This window comes from Rhinatrema bivittatum, chromosome 4 (assembly GCF_901001135.1).
Source record: "Rhinatrema bivittatum chromosome 4, aRhiBiv1.1, whole genome shotgun sequence".
Taxonomy (NCBI): domain Eukaryota; kingdom Metazoa; phylum Chordata; class Amphibia; order Gymnophiona; family Rhinatrematidae; genus Rhinatrema; species Rhinatrema bivittatum.
In genome coordinates, this window is record NC_042618.1 from 60,384,387 (window position 1) to 60,406,534 (window position 22,148).

Consider the following 22,148-nt stretch of genomic DNA (forward strand, 5'->3'; position numbering starts at 1 on the left):
CGGGCGCCCGCCGGCTCCCGCCACGCCTGAATCGAACGCGCGCCCACCCGCCTGCCGGCTCCCGCCGCCGCCTGGATCGAACGCGCACCCACCCGCCTGCCGGCTCCCGCCGCCGCCTGGATGAACGGGCGCCCACCCGCCTGCCGGCTCCCGTCGCCGCCTGGATGAACAGGCGCCCGCCGGCTCCCGCCGCCGCCTGGATCGAACGCGCGCCCACCCGCCCGTGTGGAGATGGGGGATTCGGAAAGTGACAGGTATTTATATATATATATATATATATATACATATCTACAAGCTAAGGGAGCCCTGACCGACGTGCCGCAAATGCGCAGTAGAGAGCAGCTCTACCGCGCATGCGAGCACGTCGGCCAGAGCAGAGCGTGCCCCCCCGAAAAAAATGGCGGAGCAGGAGTGGCGGCGGCGGCAACGAGCAGGAGCGGCGGCGACGAGCGGGAGGAGCAGTAGCGGTGGCGGTGCGCGCGCGCGGGACACCCCCCTGTCTGCCGGTTGTGGATGAGCTGAAAGGGGAGGGGAGTGAGCTGGGGGGAGGGAGGAGAGAGTGAGCTGAGAGGGAGGGGAGGAGAGAGTGAGGTGAGGGAGGAGGGAGGAGAGGGAGAATAGAGGGGGGATGTGGGAGGGAGGAGAGAGTGAGGTGAGGGAGGGGGGAGGAGAGGGAGAATAGAGGTGGGAGGGAGGGAGGAGAGAGTGAGGTGGGGGGAGGAGAGGGAGACTAGAGGGGGGAGGAAGTGGGAAGGAAATGGACCGAAAATTTTTTTTTAAATGTAGCCCGTTGTTACGGGCTTAACGGCTAGTATATATATAAAACAACTTTACGCTGCAAATAAATGTTAGTATATATGGAGGTCGCCCATGGTGCAGGACTAAAACCAGGTAGAGGGTAGGCGGTAAACTAACAGGTTAAGGACGCGGCAAAATAGCGGGTTACAAAGGAGATAAACGGAGCGTGCGTCCCAGTATCGTAGGGGAATAGCTAATTCGTTCATTAAATAGCTAATTTGTTCATTTACATATCATATACATGCTGGGTGCGGAAAGGGTTACGCGTCGGTTTCAAGAAGCGCTAAGGACGCGTGAAACTGGAGACTGTATCGCAGGATCGCCTTACGCGTCCGAATTATGTTCCCACAGCGAGTTACAGACGGGGAATCTCCAACCGCACGTTACAGTATCGAGCTGTTAGAAAGAACAAAATGCTAAATAAAACTGCAATGCAGCTTGAACTCATCCGAGAAAATTGATTTCTATTCTTATAGAAATATCCTGGCTAAATATATGCAAAGATACAGGCACTGCATAGAGGACGGAGTGATGTCAGCCATTCCAGTAAGCACTGGAATAACAGAATAAATTGCGGCACCTTTGTCTTTAGTGCCTATAATCATTGGTCTTGTAACATGTAAAAACCTATTCAAGGAACATAGATTTAATTTGCTGTGACTGAAGGAAGATTTCAGTGTATGGCCTCTCTGCTGCAAAATTGCTGAATCACGTACATGGTCGAACATCTGGAGATATTTGACCTGCTGAAGTTTTTGTTCTCATTCTGAGAAAAACTATATTTAGACCATCTCAGGGGATATAGTCCATTTTATATATATATATATCACAATGATTTACTCAAGTACATAATTTTTGCACACTTCAGAGTTGTTTGAAAAAAAATATACATATGTATATACAATTCTTTTTCCTGGATCTTTTGCTATAATAATTTTTTTTGTTTTCTCTCTGTCCACAGCTATTGATCTGTTGTACTGGCGTGACATAAAACAGACAGGGATTGTTTTCGGAAGTGTCCTATTGCTGCTCTTCTCATTGACTCAGTTCAGTGTTGTCAGTGTCATTGCCTATCTTGCTCTTGCTGCTCTCTCAGCCACCATCAGTTTCAGAATCTACAAGTCAGTTTTACAGGCTGTGCAGAAAACAGATGAAGGACATCCCTTTAAGTAAGTGATTCCCGTCTTTGTACATACATAGTTGTCATTTTCATTTTTTGTTGTTGTGGTTGTGTTTCATGGATTCTATTATGCATATCCCTGTACAGTATTTATTCTTTAGTATCTTAAATATACTTTACATCAGCAGCTAGCTTATTTCTGTTATTAAATGAATTGAAAGTATAATTTTAACTTTATTCAGTAAAATACCATAAGAAAAGGACATACCACTGTTATAGCATACATTGTTTTTACTTGGATACTGTAGATATTCAAGAGTAATGTATCTGAAAAAGTTTAATGCAAAAAATAAGACTGGTATACGGTTTTACAGAGCCAAGCAGGTAAAATTATATAGAGGGTGATTGCATGGAAGCTATTCACCAGCAATAGTTATTCCTGAGGGCCCCATTTTAAATATGCAAAAGAAAGCATATATTGAAAATGACAATATTCATTAAAGGCATTTCACCTCAGGGGATCCCAATTCAGAATTTCAATTCTGCATGTAAAATTGCAAACACGTTCACAAATGTTTCTTTATGGATAATGTGGTTAATTGGCACAAGAGGTGCCATGCTAGGTCAGACGAATAGTCCAAGAAGCCCAGCATCCTGTCTCACTCTAATAGTGGCCAGTCCAGGTCACTTGGAAAAAGCAGCATATTCTAATGGGTACAGCCATTCCATGTTGCTCACTCCCATAAGTAAGAATTGGTAAACCCCAAGTCTAGCTGGCTAATAATTGTCAATTCACCTGTCCTCAACAAACCTGTTCATATCTACTTTGGGGTAGATTTTTAAAAACAGCGCGATCGCGTACTTTTGTTTGCGCAGCAGGCGCAAACAAAAGTACGCTGGATTTTATAAGATACGCGCGTATCCTCTAAAATCCTGGATCAGCGCGCACAAGGCTGCCGATTTTGGGCAGCCGGCGCGCGCCAAGCTGCGCAGCCTGCCTCCGTTCCCTCCGAGGCCGCTCTGAAATCGGAGTGGCCTCGGAGGGAACTCTCTTTCGCCCTCCCCTCACCTTCCCCTCCCTTCCTCTACCTAACCCACCCCCCCAGCCCTATCTAAACCCCCCCCTTACCTTTGTCCGTAGATTTACGCCTGCAAGAAGCAGACGTAAATCTACGAGCGCCAGCGGACTGCTGGCGCACCGTCCTCTGACCCGGGGGCTGGTCCGGAGGCCTGGACCACGCCCCCGGGCCGGTGCCACGCACCCGGTCCCGCTCCCGAAACGCCGCACCCCGCCCCCGAAACGCAGCGTCATCGGGTCCCGCCCCCGACACGCCCCCTTCCAAAAACCTCGGGACCTACGCGCGTCCCAGGGCTCTGCGCGCGCCGGCGGCCTATGGAAAATAGGCGCGCCGGCGCGCAAGGCCCTGCTCGAGTAAATCCGGGCGGATTTACGCGAGCAAGGCTTTTAAAATCCGCCCGTTTGCTAATAGCTTCTGGCAAAAAATTCCACATTTCTTTCTTCAGTTTGTTTTAAATTTGCTATCAGTTAGTTTCATGAAGTGTCTCCTAGTCCTACTACTTTCTGAAAAAGTCACTGAGGATTCCCTATTTACTTGTTCCACACCACACACTACTTCTATCATAATCATTCTCAGTAGTCTGTTCAACAAGTTTAGCCTTTCTAAGTTTGCATGCAATAGAGTATTAAAAACATTTCTATTGGCACAAAATGCTGCTGCACGCTTATTGGTAGATATCAGATTTACTATCATATTAAACCAATTTTAAAAGATTTACATTGGCTTCTGGAATATTATCGAACCCAGTTCAAAGTCCTAACTCTTGCTTTTAAAGTGTTAAAAGGATTAGGATCAAGCTATCTGAAAGAACAACTACTTTTATATACGCCAACAAGATATTTAAGATCAACCTTTTTGTTTGTCCCACTGCCATCTACAGTGATATTGGTCCAGATTTGTAAGCAAGCTTTTTCATGCTCTGCACTAGGGATAGGCATCTGTTTGAAATGAATGGGTAAAACAATAAAAACGTGCCCACATTTGTTTCATTTGTGAAATGAATGGAAAGGTCCCAGAAATGAAATGAATATTCTTCATCCCATTCATTTAAGTTTCCCATTCATTTCAATGGCCCATTGCAGTCTACAGCTATGTATTGATTAGAAAAAAAACAGCTAGTAACTACAGCAACCAGCTTCTGCCTGTGTGACATCACTGACTTGTCAGAAACTTGTCAGAGCCAAGGCAGGACAAGTTGGCAAGGAGACTAGCCAGAGGACAAATCACAGTGCAGCATCGTTTTAACTAGCCTATAGCTGCTATCTGGATTATGTGATCTTGTATTTCCTCTGTAGCTATCTACAAAGAAGCATGTGCTTGAAGAATGTCTTGGACTGACAGGCTGGTGTATAGGCAGGCTGGCATATAGGCAGGCAGTATAGGGCTGCAAGACAGGACTGGAGCTGGTCTTCTGTTTTGCCCCTGTCCGTTACTCAGATCCAGCCCCAGCTTGATCTCTGTATCTAGCCCCAGCCAGTACCTGTGTCCAGTCCTCAGCCAGTATGTGTATCCAGCTCTCAGCCAGTGCCTGCTCTCAGCTTCCAGCCAGCCTTGCCTTTTCCAGTTTGGCCTGCCTCATCCAGCTCCCAGCCTGTACTCAGCTCTCAGTCCATGCCTTGATGTTCCACAGAAGATACATACCTGCAGATTAAGCCCTTGGGTTCAGGGGGCTGGTAGTGCTTGTCTTCTGTGGAACTCAGGGCATGGACTGAGAGCTGAGTACAGGCTGGGAGCTGACATCAGGCATAGGCTGGACGAGGCAGGTCTGGCTGGACGAGGCAAGGCTGGCTGGACATGGAAGGCAGGCTGGATGAGGCTGGAAGTTGAGGGCAGGCACTGGCTGAGAGCTGGATATAGGTACCTGCTGAGGGCTGGACACAGGTATAGGCTAAGGACTGACACAAGTACTGGCTGAGGACTGGACACAGGTACTGGCTGGGGCTGGATACAGAGCTCAAGATGAGGCTGGATCCGAAGCAAAGGACATGGGCAAGGCCTGGGGATTAGACAAGGGACTGAACTGGACTGGGCAGAACAAGGACCGGACAAGGATAGGGCTGGACTGGACTGGACAAGACAGGATGAACTAGACTGGTAACAGGGAACAAGAAAGCCCAAATGGGCACAAGACTGGGCAAGGTAATACTAGTAAGCCCAGAAACTGTAAGGGGAAGACAAAAGCCTAAGAGGGCATACAGCAAAGCAGGGAGGCCTGAGAGGCCACAGAGCAAGGCCAGAAGGCATGGAAGGCCCCAGAGCGAGGCAAGAGGCCACAAAAGAGTCAAAGAGCAGGGTGAGAGGCCAAAAAAGGCCATAAAGCAAGGCAGGAGGCTTGGATGGGCTGCAAGACAAGGCAGAAGGCCTGGATAGGCCACAAAGTAAGGCAGAAGGTCCGGAGGTCACAAGGCTAGGCAAAGCAGAAAGCTCAAAGGCCACAAGGCTAGGCAAGCCAGAAGGCCCAGAGTCTACAAGGTTTGGCAAGGCTGGAGGCCACAAGGCTATGCAAGGTAGAATAGCAAGGAAAGAGTGGCCAGGTCAGACAGCCAAGGTGACTCAATGAAGAGGCACTGAGGCATTGAGCAGGCTGTGTTAAGTAGAGCTGAGACTTGGATGAAGTAGGATCTGTGAGGAGGTAATTGTTAAGGTAGTGAGCAAGGCTCTCTTAGGACTCCTAGTGGAGAGAAGACTGCACAGCAGGCTAAACCTTGGCATGGAAAGACTGCACAGCAGGTGAAACCATAACAGAGAAGCTCGCTGAGAGTTTTAAAAAAGTTTATCTTTTGGATTTGGTTCTGGTAAAGAGCTTTCCTAATCTTCTCTGTGCTGCAGTGGTCTCACTCATTGTGCCAGGAAAAGAGGCAGTGCACTGCTGCTTATTTTGATTTTTCTCTTCATTGGGGGAGGGACAGAGTGAGAGACAGTGTGGAGATTGTAGTTGTGGCAGTGCTAGTGATTTTTTTGTCTCTGAAGAGTGAAGTGAGTGCAGCAAACTCAGAGTCTAAAGAAAAGACTCTTACCAAGCTAGCATTTTTTTTGTGTTTGTTAGTGTTTAACCCTTTTTTTTGTTTGGAGTCAATCAGGACTACTGCACACAGCACAGTACCCATACACTGTATATGGGTATCTGGGTGCTTATGACTCGGTTCTCCTTACAGTGAGTGGCACTTTAAGTGGAGGTACGTTTTTATTGTGTAGCACTGACTGGGTGGGTGATCAAGATGAACTGGGGAGAGTTGAGGATGAAGAAATAGGAGGGTCTCAATGACTTAGAGAAGGACTGGGTGAACTGATGGTGGAATCGAAAAACTGGTATTTCAATTATATGTGCAAGTTTTAAAATGTAAATCAGAGTTTTATGTACGTTCACGTGTTTATAAAATAGGTAGGAAAAGTATGCACATTCAATATATTGAAATATTCTAACTGCATTGCAGATATTTGCAAGTAAGAATATATATATACACATATGTTAGAACATAAGAACATAACATAAGAAATGTCATACTTGTTGCGCATCCCGTCCGTGCTCGGCCTGTGCCCAGCCCTGCTCACCTCACTGGTCCCTCCGGGGGTCCCAGGTCGTCCTCTCCTGCAGCAGCAGCAAACACAGCCAGGCCTCGGCATCCCACAGCAGCAGTCGCCAGGCCTTCCTCCTCCAGCCAGGCCTCACGGCGGGGCTCGGCGTCTTCCATGGCATCAGCCCTGCCCCTAGGCGCATGCGGACTGCCCGGTCCCTTTATAGGGCCAGGGGCGGGTCCCAGCTCCGCGGCACGCCCCATTGAGCCCAGTATATCAGGAAGTTCTTTCCATCACTTCCTTGCCTTGGCAATCGGTCGGTGACATAGTGATTTCTAGTTTGCCTCTGCGTTTCCAGTCTGTCTTCCAGGCTCGTTCCAGTCCTGTTCCAGCCCTGTTCCAGCGTTCTTCTGTGCCAGTATCCTTTTATTCCTGCATCTAACCTTTTCCCTGTTCTACGACCACGTCTGCACGCTGCCTGGAACTGACCTCTGCCTGAACTCGACCACGTCTGACTACTCTCTGGAACATGACCTTGCTTTGGCTGACTACCCACGGACTGACTACTGGTATTTGACCCCTGCTTTGGCTGACTATCCACGGACTGATCACTGGCACTGACCCTTGCATTGGCTGACCATGATACCTTGACTCTGGCCCTGATCCTTGCAATACATTCCGAGACTCTCTTTTGGCCTTCTCTGGCACCCTGGACTTCTAACCCAAACATCGACCGCACACCCTTAATCATGGTGGGCACACCTCTGAACTTTCTCTCAAGGAGATCCTGCGAGGCCCACCTAAGACCAGGCGGCACGGGTAACCAAGGGCTCAACCCAAGGGAATCCCGGGTTGCTAGTGGTGAAGCTCCAGCTATCCTCTGTCTCCTCTTGTGCTCTGCCTCTTAGTGGCAGGTGCTCTCTGGGTCTGACCAGGGAGCCAACCAATCCTGCACTAGGCCAAGGGTCCACCTCCCGGCACAACAGGTTGCCAAGGCCATGGACTTGGTGGAGTCTCCTGCCATACGGACCATTCGAGGTCTGGCCACAACTGTCCAAGAGAAACGACTAGCCATAGAGACTCTAGCCTCTTCCATAGAGGAACTCCACTCTCAAATGCAGGGTGCAGCAATGGCTAATCCTGTGGATCTAACTTCTACCCTGCTACTGAGAGCATCACTGGCACTGCCAGCCCCTCCTCGTTTCATTGGGGATCTACGCCTCTGCCGAGGCTTCCTCAATCAGTGCTTCATGCAATTTGCCCTTCAGCCATCCTTGTTTCTGAAAAAATCAACAAAAATCACTTTCATCCTTTCCTGGTTAGAGGGGAAGGCCCTAGCTTGGGCTTCTCCACTTTGGGAGCGTTCTGACCCCATCCTCACGCAACTGTCCCAGTTCATCACCACCTTCAAACGGACCTTTGAAGATCCTGGTCATCAGGCGGTTGCGGGTCATCACCTACTCCACCTCCGTCAAGGCTCAAGATCCCTCTCTGAGTTCACAGTGGAGTTCCGGACACTGGCAATGGAACTGGGATGGCAAGAGGATTGCCTCCGGGCACTCTACCTAGAGGGTCTAGCTCCCGCTCTCAAGGAAGAGCTCGCTGTCCGTGAGATCCCTGTATCTGTAGAGGACTTGATTTCCCTCGCTGGGAAAATTGACCATCGCCTCCGGCAACGGCACCATGAAGGGAAAGCATCCAGGCCTTCTGCTCAATGCCCAGCACGTGCCCTTAGCCCTCAGTTGAAGGCTCTACCGGCACCACCTCCTTCCACCGAGGAACCGATGCAAGTTAACCGTGGGTGGTTGTCTCCAGAACAGCGTCTTCGGCGCAAGAAGCAGGGCCTCTTCTACTACAGTCCGTCCAGAAAACTTCAAGGCCTAAAACCGGTGGGGATCCTGAGCTTGGGCGCTACTGTCACCGGCTCTCAACTATTACTGCCTGTTACCCTTTCCATGGAGTCCCGTTCCTTTGCCACCACTGCTCTTATTGATACTGGAGCATGCCAGTTAGCAGCACTGGCATGCTCTCTTCTTCCCGCGCCCCCCCCCCCCCCCCCCGTGGCCCGGAAGTGGTGAGCAGCAGGTGTGTGCGCAGGAAGAAGAGACCATGCTAGTGTGTCAGCGTCGGCCCGAAGAAGAGAAGAGAGACGCGGCCGGAGGAATGAGCAGCGAGGCTCAGAGAAAAAGGAAGAAGAACATCAATCCCCGCGGCCGATGGGACTCCTCCTCCGCGAGGGCAGAAAATGAAGGTTAGGGTTGGGAGGAGGCTGCTGCTGCCGCTAGTTCCGGGGAGGGAGGGAAGGAGAGAGAGTGAATGAGCAAGCAAGCATGTATGTGAGTGAGATAGCATGTATGTGTGTCTGGAAGGAGAAGTCCTTTATAGAAAAAATTAAAAATTTCCAGGGTGTTATAGTGACAAAAGGATCTTACATTTGTGCGAACTTTCAACATTTTTACGAACAGCTTTATTCCTCCGTAGATATGCCCCCAAATCCGCATATAGCGGAAGACCAGTTTTTTCATAATATGGTGATGCCCCAATTATTGGACAAAAAGCTTGAAGCTTTAAATAAGCCCATCCAAGCATTTGAAATTTAACAAGTAATTAAGGGCAGTAAATCCTGCAAGACTCCAGGTCCTGATGGGTTTTCATATGACTACTATAAACTGTTAGGGACATAAAATTCGTCCCCATGGAGAGCTACTTTAGGCGGGTCCTTCAAAATAACTCTTTTCCTTTACATTTCAATACTGCACATATAACAGTCCTAGCCGAACTGGGGAAAGATCCACTCTCTCTGGCCTCTTACAGACTTATCTCACTCCTCAACTGTGATTTAAAAATCTTAACTAAAGTGCTAGCTGATCGGCTGAGTCGTATTATCCCTTCATTCATTTACAGCAACCAAATAGGCTTCGTGAAAGGAAGAGTAGCATGTTCCCATACTGTAAGATTAATAACAGCCATGTCACTATGTAAAATTAAGGGCATTCCTGCTGTAGCCATTGGATTTGATTCTGAAAAGGCTTTTGATTGGGTTTCTTGGCCTTGTTTTTGTATTTTTGTTTTTGTATTGTAAAAAAGAGCCTTTGAAGCCTTTTCGGCTTCAAAGGCTCTTTTTTACAATATCTCAATCTCTTATATCGACATCCGTCTTCTAATATTATTGACAATGGTTTTAAGTCGGATGCATTTTAGTTACAAAGAGAAGTTCGGCAGGGATGCCCTTTATCACCATTACAAAAATCTTAACCATCAACCCATTGTTACGAAAAATTACAGCGGAGGACTCTATAAAGGGGTTTGGAGAGAGAGCACATGAATTCAAAATAGGGCCTTTGTAGTTGGAAGCAGTGACGTCACTCAAGGGGGATGCCCCCGAGGTTCGCGCCAACACTGCTACAAGACGTGAGGCGTGTGCGCACCCTAGGAGGCCTTAGGTCAACATGGTGGGATGCCGCGCCAAAGCCACTCCGGGGACGCCGGAGGATGCGGTAAGGAAACGCTACAGACGCCATTCTCCCGAGGCTGGTGGAGAAGGCTGAAATAGAGGTGAGGCATGTCAGGCGAAGCTGTCTGAGACCGATAGACACAACACTCATGTACCTAGCGCAGTGCCTCCAGGATCGAGATTACATGACAGCTCGTCATTTCCTCATTTTGCTGGGTCACATGGCATCCTCTATACATGTCCCTCCAATGGCACGCCTTGCCATGAGAGTCACGCAATGGACTCTGAAGTCCCAGTGGGTTCAGGCTTATCATTCAATGTCCTGCATTGTCCACATTACCAAGCAGCTCCGCATGTCGCTGGCCTGGTGGATGCGGCTCTCTTATCTTCTTCAAGGCCTTCCCTTTCAAATTCCAGAACCTCAAATTATCCTGACAATGGACACCTCCAACCTAGGTTGGGCTATTCATGTCGACGGTCTCCAGACTCAGGGAACCTGGTCTCCAGAGGAAGCCAAACAGAATCATTTCCTGGAACTTCAGGAGATCTTATATGCCCTCAGAGTCTTTCAGGATTGCCTCTCAAGCAAAGCCATCCTGATTCAGACCGACAACCAGGTAGTGATGTGGTACATCAACAAGCAAGGGGGAACAGGCTCCTACCTTCTGTGTCAGGAAGCTGCACAGATATGGGCGTTGGCTCTTTCCCACTCGATGTACCTCAGAGCGACCTATTTGGTGGTCGTGGACAATGTTCTAGCAGACAAGTTGAGCTGAACCTTCCATCCGCATGAATGGTCTCTCAAACCCAAGGTAGCGGACACAATCTTCCAACGTTGGGGGTATCCACAAATAGACCGCTTTGCATCCATCCACAACTGTAAAGTAGAGAACTTCTGCTCCCTCACTCGCAGCCACCACTCACAGCCGAGGGACGCTCTCGCCCTCTCGTGGTCCAGCAGTCTCCTCTACGTGTACCCTCCACTTCCACTCGTATCGAAGACTCGTGAAGTTACAAAGGGACAAGGGCTTAATGATTCTGATAGCCCCTCACTGGCCACGCCAAGTCTGGTTCCCAATCCTCCAGGACCTATAGTTCACTGGCGCATCCCTCTAGGAGAGGATACGCTTCTGATAACTCAGAACGACGGGTGCCTTCGCCACTCCAACCTCCAGGCCCTATCCCTGACGGCCTGGATGTTGAAAGGTTAATACTCCAACCCCTTAACTTTTCAGAGTTGGTATCCTGAGTCCTGGTAGCTTCATGAAAGCCTTCCATGAGATGCTCTTATCGTTCTAAGTGGAAAAGGTTTATGGTCTGGTGCATGTCCATGTCCATAGACCTCTTCACTTGTTCCACTGTGAAGTTTCTGGACTATCTCTGGCATCTATCAGAATCAGACCTGAAAACTTCCTCTATAAGAGTGCATGTCAGTGCGGTAGCCGCTTTCCACAACGGAGTAGGAGATGTCTCTATTTCGATACAGCCCTTAGTCACATGCTTCATGAGAGGTTTGCTCCACCTGAAACCTCCATTGTGCCCTCCGGCCCCCACTTGGGACCTTAACGTGGTCTTAGGGCGGCTCATGAAACCTCCATTTGAGCCTCTCCACTCCTGTGATCTGTCCTGTGATCTCCGCTATCTCACCTGGAAAGTAATTTTTCTTCTCGCTATAACATCCACTCGCAGAGTTAGTGAGTTACAGGCATTACACTAAAATTCTACATGACAGAGTGGTCTTCTGTGTACACCCTAAGTTTTTACCAAAGATAGTGTCGGAATTTCATCTTAATCAATCCATCATCTTACCATCTTGCTCTAGCATCTCTTCCCAATTCACAGTGATTGCTTCTGTTCCTCTGGATCATCATCTGCAAAGACCGTTTCCAGTGTGTGTATTTCTCTAACATCCTTTGCAGTGAACAGCAAAGCAACAAATTCATTTAGATTTTCTACCATAACTGATCCTTCGTAAGTACTCCTTTATCCCTGGTTATCTAATGGTCCAGTTGACCTCTCATAAGCTTCTTTTTTTATATATAGTGTACTTGAAAAAAAATGATTTTTTAAAATGAGGTTTTGCTTCTTTGACAAGTTTTTCCTCAAATTTTCTCTTGGCCTGCTGTATTAATGTTTTACATCTAATTTGCTAGTGCTTATGCTATTTTCTATTTATCTAATTAGGACTTGTTTTCCATTTTTTAAAGTATATTTTTGACCTTTAATAGCCTCTTGCTTGGCACTATTTAGCCATGTTGATAGTTGTTAGATCTTCTTCCAACCATTTTGAACTTGTGGAATACATTTTATCTGGCTTCTAAGATGGCATTTCCTAAACAATCTTCACACCTTATGCAAACTTTTTAAATCTCTCAATTGCTCCTTTTAGTTTAACAACAGAACTACATGCATAAAATGCAGGTGCAAATGGCCAAGGCCAGTTTTCCATTGGAAAAGTATCTACTGACTTCACACCTGCTATTTGGACAGGAAGGGTCCCTAGGTAATTGTACATGCAGAGATTTTGAAATCATATGTCAGTGCATACATTGACTCCTTCAGACTTTCTAAGATTTAAGCATAGGCAACATAGGCACCAAATATCCAGGCCAAAGGGGAGCTTGCTTCTGTTTGCTTTAGGGTCATATCTTGGCCCAACTTTGAAGGGGCACCTCCATGGCCTTCTACCAATGGGAGCCAAAATCTTAAGTTCAGCCCTACCCAAGCCTCCCCTCAACTCTGGGAATGCCCTGTTTCCAAGCAGTTAAAAGTGTGTATGCTGTTTGATATATGTATGTATATATAATATATATAATAATATGTACATTAGAAAATGACTATCTTTATATGTCTCTTGACACATAAAGATAAGAAAAGTGTAGTTAGTCCACAGAACTGCTGGGGTTTGGATTAAGAGATCATAAGGGTCATCATGTTGCACTCAGGGGTGGAACCCTGTCCTGGGCCAGTACAGGGACTGGCCACAGGGGGCGGAGCACAGAAGGAGACAGAGACAGTGTAGGTCTTCACCACTGGAAGCCCGAGGTCCCCCCGGAGGAGCCCATAGGGACCCGGGCTGCTGGGACTTAGGTGGGCCTCGCAGAGTCTCCTGGGAGAGTCAGAGTCCGGTGTGCCCACAGCCACTGGAAGAGCGCTATCGGGTTCAAAGCTGGAGACAGGTTGGAAGAGAGCGAACCAGAATAGTGTTGGTGAGGACAAGGCTAGGGACAGAGTCAGAATCAAGCAAGGTCAGGCGAGCAAGGTCAAAGTCCAAAAATCAATCCGAGGAGTGGTCAACGACGCAAGGGTCAAGATCCAGAGGTCAGGCAAGGTCGAAGAGCAGGCTGAGGTCTTTGGCAGGCGGCAGGCAGGCAGGCAGGTCAGGAACAAGCTGAGGTCTTTGGCAGGCGGCAGGCAGGCAGGAAGGGCAGGAACAAGCTGAGATCTTTGGCAGGCGGCAGGCAGGCAGGAAGGGCAGGAACAAGCTGAGGTCTTTGGCAGGCAGGCAGGTCAGGAGCAAGCTGAGGACTTTACCAGAAAGTCAGTCCAAGGTAAAACCAGGGAGACGAACAAAGAAGACAGGAACAAGCAGGCGAGGAGCAGGTACAGGCAGAAACAGAACTGGAACAGAAGGATCCTGGAACGAGACTAGGAACAAGCAAGCAGGAACACGAACAAGGGCAATCTCAGGAACAAACTGACCCGATTGCCAAGGCAAGGAAGTGAGGCCAGGAACTTCTTTTTAACAAGAGTTCAATCAGGGTGCGCCGCGGAACTAGGCCCCGCCCTGGAACCTACATCAGGGCGGCTGGTCTGCGCTTGCGCATGTAGGGACGTGGCTAGCTGCTGAGACGCCGAGGCCTGGCGTAGGGCTCGGCATGCGACTGAAAGCCCGGCGACCACCACAGCAGGACGCCAGGGCCTAGCTGGACTTGCAAGGGCTGCGAGGGAAACAGGACCGGGACCCGCTGTGTGACCCCGAAGCTTAGCGGTCCCGTGCACGCGACGACCGCGGATGGGGCGCGTAACAATCCAGAACTACTTAATCAATTTAGAAGCAAAAAAGGTACACTGATGACTCTACAGAGATTTACACCCCTACCAGACCTTCTGCTCAGTTAAGTACTGAAGTTGAATTTTATTTTGTTAGACAATAATTTAGAGTGTTTTTTATTGCTGTCAATTTTTTTTCTACATTATCTGTGTTTGCATGGTTTGAAATCTATTTCTGTTTTCCTAGTTATATAGAATATTAAGAAACTTACAATTCTTTCTTTAAGTGACTTTGTTTATTAAAGAAAAAAAGGTTGTTTATTCTCTCCCACCCTGCCCACCCCCTAGGGTGTTTTCTTCTTAACCTAAGTCCTAGAAAGAACTATTTAAGTGAATAATATAAGATCTAAGTACCAATCTCACAACTTATATAGTAGTCACTATTAGCAAAATATCTTTTATTCAGTACAACAATTCTGGTGCTTATGTTCCAAAGCCTACCATTTGAAGAATTAAGGATTGTACAGTTTGCCTTAGCTGCCTGCAATGAAAAAGGAGCTGACTCATCTAAATGAGGAATTATCCAGGTTTCAAATAACTTCCCCTTCCTTGCAGTATCCATAATATCTCTCTCCCAACTTCCGCAAAGGATTCAGAAACCAGGAATAAATATTTTATAGTAGGCAGTGGTAGAACAAGATTGGTGACTCTGAGACACCCAGTTTCCCCAACTTTACATCATTCTGTATATCCACTCCCACAGAGGAGTCAGACATCCAGGATTCAGAAATCTAGGAATAATTGGATTACAGTGGGTTCTGGCAGAGTAAGGCCTGTGAAAAAGAGACATCCATTCTCTCCATTGTTATGTGTACGTAATGCCTTTTCTGCATTTGAAAATGAAGTATCCCCAGCAATAGAATATGAAGTCATGTTTGAAATGGAAGTAGTTACCAAATAAACCCAGAAACCCTTTAACATGATCAAATGTCATAAATGAAAGATTTTTCTGCTGGGAGATTCTGTCATCAGAGGAATCAATTTTGAAACTCATTTTGATGAAGACACAAAGTTAAATGTTTTCCAGGATCCACGGCTAGAAGAAATGTAAATCAGGTTGTCAAAGCAATTATAGAAGAAAGTAATTATAGAAGAAAGTAGGGAATCTGATATCAATGTTATCATCCATCTGGGTATAAATGACTTCGATAGAAATAGTGTCCATGCAGTACAGAAAGATTTCCAAAATCTAAGGAAGAAGACTGTTGCCTTTTTGGAAGTATTACCTGATTATGGAAAGGGAAAGGAAAGACTATGCTACATAGATATTTTCAATTCCCAGCTCAAAATCTGGTGTAAAGAAACTGGTTTTGGATACATTAGAGGCTGGGGCCATGTATGGAGCAGTAAAATGTTATATGGTAAGGATTGCCTACATTTGTCTGTGGCAGGAAAGAGGATGCAAAGTGAGAAAGTGAGATCATACATTATCAGGCATTTAAACTAGAGAGCAGAGGTGGCAGGAGGTGGCCAATGAAATTGGTATGTCACCCCCAAGCAATACAGGAAGTGGAAGGAGAAAATAAAATCAATCAGTTCAGAAAAGCAGAAAAGTTGACTAGGAAGAGCAGTAAACTAAGAGAGAAAATTTGGAAAGCTATGACCACTAATACTCATAGTCTGGGCAATAAAATTCCACATCTGCATGCCCTAATGGTGGAAGCAGATTTGGGCACTGTTGCTATTACAGAGACACGGTTCACTGATTCTCAAGACTGGAATACATCCAATTCGGGCAATAACTTGTTAAGGAAGCACAGAGAGGACAGAAAATGTGGAGGAGTAGCTCTTTATGTCAAAAATAATATCCAGGCAACTGAATTGCAAGGGACTTGGGGTAGAGAAGAAGCATTTTGTACCATTCTAAAAATAAGAAGATGGTGCTTCCATTTTTACTGGTGTGATCTACAGGCCTCCGACTGAAACAGAAGAACTGGACAGAGATCTAGTTGAAGACATCCAAAAAGTAGGAAAGAAGGGAGAAATGTTGAAGATTTTAATTTGCTGGATGTGGGTTGGAATATCCCTTCTGCAGAATCGACAAGAAGTAGAGAGATAGTGGAAGCCCTTAAAGGGGCTCTTCTCAAACTGATTGTAATGGAGCTCACGAAGGAGGGTGTGATACTAAGCACCAGTGATCATCAGATGATATGGTTTGATGTTGCGGTCCTGGCTGCGAGCACCACGGCCAGGCCCTTACCTCTTGATTCCCGGACCTACTCGCACCTCCGGAGTTCTGGCTTGCGGCCTGTTTGGCGGCATCCCCACTGGGGCAGCGCCGCCGTGAAGGTGCCGGTGGACGCCCTGCTCCTAGGCGCACGCGCGCGCCACTTGGGCACCTTTGTAGACCGTTTCCCACCAGTGCCGACTCCACCCAATACCTGACATCAGACGCCACGGCCTTGATAAGCCGGCCGCGGCCATCCAGCCTTTGCCTTCAACGGGTTAGCATTCTGGTTTCCTGTTGCGTTGCGCCCCGGAGTGACCTGCTTGGCTACATCGCTCCGTTCCTGCTACAGTACCTGCTTGGTTCCTGCCTGTTTGCTACAGTACCTGTTTGGTTCCAGTACCCGAGTCTTGCTACAGTTCCTGCCTGGTTCCAGTACCTGAGTCTTGCTACAGTTCCTGCCTGGTTCCAGTACCCGAGTCCTGCTACAGTTCCTGCCTGGTTCCAGAACCCGTACCCAGTTACAGTATCACTACTGTCCTAGTCTGGTTCCAGTTACTTGTCCTGAACCACAACCTGCCTAAGTCCCAGCGGCCGGGCCCCTACGGGCTCCTCCTGGGGGGGCTTTGGCTTCCAAGGGTGAAGCCACCTAAGTCCCAGCGGTTGGGCTCCTACAGGCTCCTCCCGGGGGAGCACCAGCTTCCAGGGTGAAGAGCATCTACATCCTGCCTGCTGTTCATCAGAGACATTGTCCATCTCTTCCTAGTCTCCAGCAGGTCGGCCCAAGGGTCCACTAAACTGAGACTCCCACAACAGATTGCAAGGCTATGGACTCAGCGGATGCACCCGCTCCCTCGGATCTGTCCGGGATGGCCCATCAGATGCTACAGCTATCCTCGCTCCAGGAGTCCTTGCCTTCCGCTGGCAGGGCCCCCGAGGGTCACGGCTCCTCTGTGACTCAGTTACCAGCACCCTCCCGCTACGCTGGTGATTTAAGGACCTGCCGCGGCTTCCCGAACCAATGTTTTGTACGGTTCTCCTTGTTGCCTCGGCAGTTTCCCTCTGATGCGGTGAAAGTGGCATACATCCTGTCCTTGCTTGATGGGAAAGCCTTGATATGGGCTTCTCCCCTTTGGGAAAACGCCAAAGCCTAGGAGGTCAGGAGGAGCTCCTCCTAGGTTGTGCTACAGCTCCTCAATGCACTGTTCCTGTTACCCTGGAATACCCCAGAGGTTCCTTTGAGACGATGGCGTTCCTGGACTCTGGGGCCGGAGGTAATTTCATCCTGCATGACCTAGTCTCCCAGTTGCGAATCCCTACGCATAGACGGGGGGTCCCGTTACGAATTACCTTGATCCAGGGGACGCTCCTGCCTGGCCTCATTCAGCTGTCCACGGCACCCATTACGGTCCGCACCGGGGTGATCCATTCAGAGGAGATAGCCTTCCTGGTACTGGATAAGTCTGTCCACCCTGTGGTGCTAGGGTTGCCGTGGTTACAAAAACACTCGCCCACGATTCAGTGTGACACGCTACAGATTGTTAAATGGAGTCCCTTCTGCCTAGCTAATTGTATGAAGGTGCCTAGGACCCCCTCATTTCCGTTGATGCACTCTGCTGTGGGTCCCCCTGCACCTTATGAGGACTTCAGCGATGTATTCTCTAAGACCAAGGCGGAGATCCTTCCACAGCATCGCCCATATGACTGTGCTATTGACTTGCTACCTGGTACCATGCCCCCACGAGGAAGGGTTTATCCCTTATCCATACCTGAGACCCGGGCCATGTCCAAGTACATTGCAGAGAATCTGGCCAAGGGGTTTATCCGCCCATCCAAGTCGCCTGCAGGGGCGGGTTTCTTTTTTGTCAGCAAGAAAGATGGCTCACTGAGACCGTGTATAGACTATCGAGGCGTGAATTCGATTACCAAGCGAGACCGCTCCCCGCTCCCGTTAATCCCGGAGTTCCTTGATCGGCTTCAAGGAGCAAAGATTTTCACAAAGTTGGACTTACGAGGAGCCTATAATTTGGTCAGGATCCATCCCGGGGATGAGTGGAAAACCGCGTTTAATACCCGAGACGGGCATTACGAGTACCTCGTGATGCCTTTCGGCTTATGTAATGCCCCAGTGGTTTTCCAGCACCTGATGAATGAGGTGTTGCGGGACCTTCTGAACACCTGTGTAATTGTTTACCTCGATGACGTGTTAGTCTACTCCCAGGACCTACCGTCACACCGTCAACATGTCCGCCAAGCCTAGTAAGTGTCTAGTAAGAAGGCCAACAAGCCTTCTTACTAGACACTTGCCTTTGTCATCCGGATCCCAGCCAGCCCTTCGTGGTGGAAGTTGATGCCTCCAATGTGGCCGTTGGGGCCATACTGAGTCAGTACTCTGATTCTGGACAGCTATTGCCCTGTTCATATTTCTCAAAGAAATTCTCCCCGGCTGAGAGCAACTACTGTGTAGGTGACAAAGAGTTGCTAGCCGTGAAACTTGCCATGGAAGAATGGAGACAGTGGTTGGAGGGAGCCAACCACCCGGTCACGATTTACACCGATCACAAAAACCTGGCATTCTTGAAGCAAGCCCAATGCCTGAATCCAAGACAAGCCCGTTGGTCACTGTTTTTTGATCGGTTTGACTTTACCTTACACTACCGACCCGGCTCTAAGAATGTTCGAGCTGACGCGCTTTCATGCTCTTCTGAGGTCGAAGAGACCCCTGATACACCTCAGTATATCTTGGACCCTGAAAAATTAAGCCTGGCTGCCACCTTGGTGTCCTCTCAAGAGAAGACCATCGTCCCGCGTCGCTCCAGGAGAGCAGTCCTCGCTTGGGCCCATGACTCCCTCTCTGGGGGCTATGCTGGCTGGAAAGGGACTTTAGAATTGTTAAACCATTTCTACTGGTGGCCAACGGTGAGACAAGACGTCCAAGCTTTTGTGGGCTCATGCCCTACTTGGGTTCAAAAGCCGCTCCTCGGAAAGCCCAGGGGCTTGTTGCAACCATTGCCCATCCCGGTGGAGCCTTGGACACATATCTCCACTGATTTCGTCGTGGATCTTCCTGTCTCAGGAGGTAATTCAGTCATCTGGGTAACTGTGGACCGATTTTCCAAGATGGCGCACTTCGTTCCCTTGCCAAAGCTTCCTTCGCCCCTGACCTAGCTGGCCTGTTCGCCCAGCACATCTTTAGACTTCACGGTCTTCCACAGGATATCGTCTCCGATCGAGGACCACAGTTTACAGCCCGCTATTGGAAAGCTCTATGTAAGCGCTTTAATGTGCAACTTAGTCTTTCGTCTGCGTTCCATCCTCAGAGCAATGGGCAAACGGAACGAACCAATCGAACCCTGAAGACGTTTCTCCGTGCCTTTGTGAACGAACGACAAGATAATTGGGCCAAGCTACTCCCTTGGGTGGAGTTCTCGTATAATAATCACACGCATGCTGCTACGGGAAGCTCCCCGTTCTTCATTGTTTATGGGAAGCAACTTCGACCGCCCCTGCCTTCGCCTGAACCGAGTGCACTCCCGGCAGTGCAACTCTCTACTCGCCAGTTCCGTGCCTTGTGGAGCTCTACCCAGAAAAAGATCCGTAAAGCCGCCCTGTCCGCCAAGAAGCGGGTGGATAGGCATCGTCAGCCAGCACCTACCTTCCTCCCAGGAGACCGTGTCTGGCTTAGCACCAGAAATCTACAGTTACATATTCACTCTCGAAGACTAGCTCCGAAATTCTGTGGACCTTTCCGAGTCGCCGAACGAGTGGGAGCGGTCTCATACCGCCTACGCCTACCCTCCTCCATGTGCATACATGATGTGTTCCACGTGTCATTGTTGAAGCCTCTTGTGTTGTCCAGATACCACTCCAGGGCTCCTGAACCCTCGGACTCTTCAGTACCGGACGAGGTTACGTATCAAGTACGTGAAGTTTTGGATGTCCGGTTCCATCAACGCCGATGGGAATACTTGCTTGCCTGAGAGGGTTGCGGACTAGAGGACAACTCGTGGGAACCGGCCCATATTATCCTCGACAAGGACTTATTACGGCAGTTTCATTTGGATCACCCTAGTAAACCCAGACCAGCTAAGAGGGGGTGTAAGAGGGGAGGTACTGTTGTGGTCCTGGCCGCGAGCACCGCAGCCAGGCCCTTACCTCTTGATTCCCGGACCTGCTCGTGCCTCCGGAGTTCTGGCTTGCAGCCTGTTTGGCAGCGTCCCCGCTGGGGCAGCACCACCGTGAAGGTGCCGGTGGATGCCTTGCTCCTAGGCGCATGCGCGCGCGCCACTTGGGCGCCTTTGTAGCCCGTTTCCCGCCAGTGCCGACTCCGCCCAATACCTGACATCAGACGCCGCGGCCTTGATAAGCCGGCTGCAGCCATCCAGCCTTTGCCTTCAACGGGTTAGCATTCTGGTTTCCTGTTGCGTTGCGCCCCGGAGTGACCTGCTTGGCTACATCGCTCCGTTCCTGCTACAGTACCTGCTTGGTTCCTGCCTGTTTGCTACAGTACCTGTTTGGTTCCAGTACCCGAGTCTTGCTACAGTTCCTGCCTGGTTCCAGTACCTGAGTCTTGCTACAGTTCCTGCCTGGTTCCAGTACCCGAGTCCTGCTACAGTTCCTGCCTGGTTCCAGAACCCGTACCCAGTTACAGTATCACTACTGTCCTAGTCTGGTTCCAGTTACTTGTCCTGAACTACAACCCGCCTAAGTCCCAGCGGCCGGGCCCCTGCGGGCTCCTCCCGGGGGGGCTTCGGCTTCCAAGGGTGAAGCCACCTAAGTCCCAGCGGTTGGGCTCCTACAGGCTCCTCCCGGGGGAGCACCAGCTTCCAGGGTGAAGAGCATCTACGTCCCGCCTGAACATCTGCCTCCCGGCCTGCTGTTCATCAGAGACATTGTCCATCTCTTCCTAGTCTCCAGCAGGTCGGCCCAAGGGTCCACTAAACTGAGACTCCCACAACAGTTTGATATCGCAAATAGGATACAGAGAAGGCACACAAAGACCCAAGTTTTGATTTTCAAAAATACGGAAGAACTAGAAGATTGGGAGAAAATGAGTGAGGTGGAACAACAGTGAGCCATATTAAAAGGAGCTATTTGTGCTATAAAGGCACAAATCTATATGTTAGAAAAGTAAATAAAAGTAAGAGGAAAAAGAAACTGATCAGGTTCTCAAAGGAGGTAGCTGAAAAAGTAAAGGCAAAAAGAATAGTGTTCAAGAAGTATAAAGGATCCCAAAAAGAGGAACACAGGGAAGAATACCTGGTGAATCTGAGGGAGATAAAGAAAGAACACACACACTCGCTCTCACTGAGGCCTGCTCAATCTTTGCCACAAGTGGGGCGGCCTCCGCTCATGGCACGCTTGGGCCTGTTTCATCTTCGCCACGAGCGAAATGGCCTCCGCTTGCGGTATGCCAGGGCCTGCTCCTTCTTTGCCACGAGCGGGCCAGCATCCACTCACAGCACACTGGAGCCTTCTCCTTCTTCGCTGCTAGTGGAGGCCATCCTGCTCACGGCAAAAATGAAGCAGACCGAGGTGTGTTGAAAGCAGAGGTCGCCCTATTTGTTCTGTACTCCGCAGTAGCGCAGAATTCCCACAGGACTAAATTTTAAAAGCCATTTCTAGAAATGGACTTTTATAAAATTGTCTGCTAGATTTACAGGTAAACTTACATACATATGTCTTGCTTGTGTGTAACTTTACCTGGACTGAGCAGAGGTGTTCCTGAGGTGGGCTGGGGGGGGGGGGGTTGAATGTACATGCATACTTTTGCATTATCAAAAGTATGCATGTACATTTTCCCCAAAATTTTCCATATATAATAGCAGGTGCTATTGAGTGCAGGTAAATTTATTGTGATAATTTTGAAAGCAAACTTATACATACAAGTCTACATTGAGAACTGGTGTAACTTAGGCGCATATTTGAACTTAATTTGGGAGGGCTGTTACAACATTTTCC

The 22,148-nt window shown here is 48.9% G+C and overlaps 1 protein-coding gene across 3 annotated transcripts in view; it reads left to right on the forward strand.

Annotated features, from left to right (window-relative positions):
• Positions 1 to 22,148, forward strand: part of RTN1 (reticulon 1) — a 357,288-nt gene that overhangs the window by 298,414 nt on the left and 36,726 nt on the right. For all 3 annotated transcript variants that reach the window (XM_029598190.1, XM_029598191.1, XM_029598192.1), the window contains one exon: positions 1,760 to 1,967. In XM_029598190.1, coding sequence (XP_029454050.1) covers positions 1,760 to 1,967 — 208 coding nt within the window. The remainder of the gene's footprint in view (positions 1 to 1,759; positions 1,968 to 22,148) is intronic.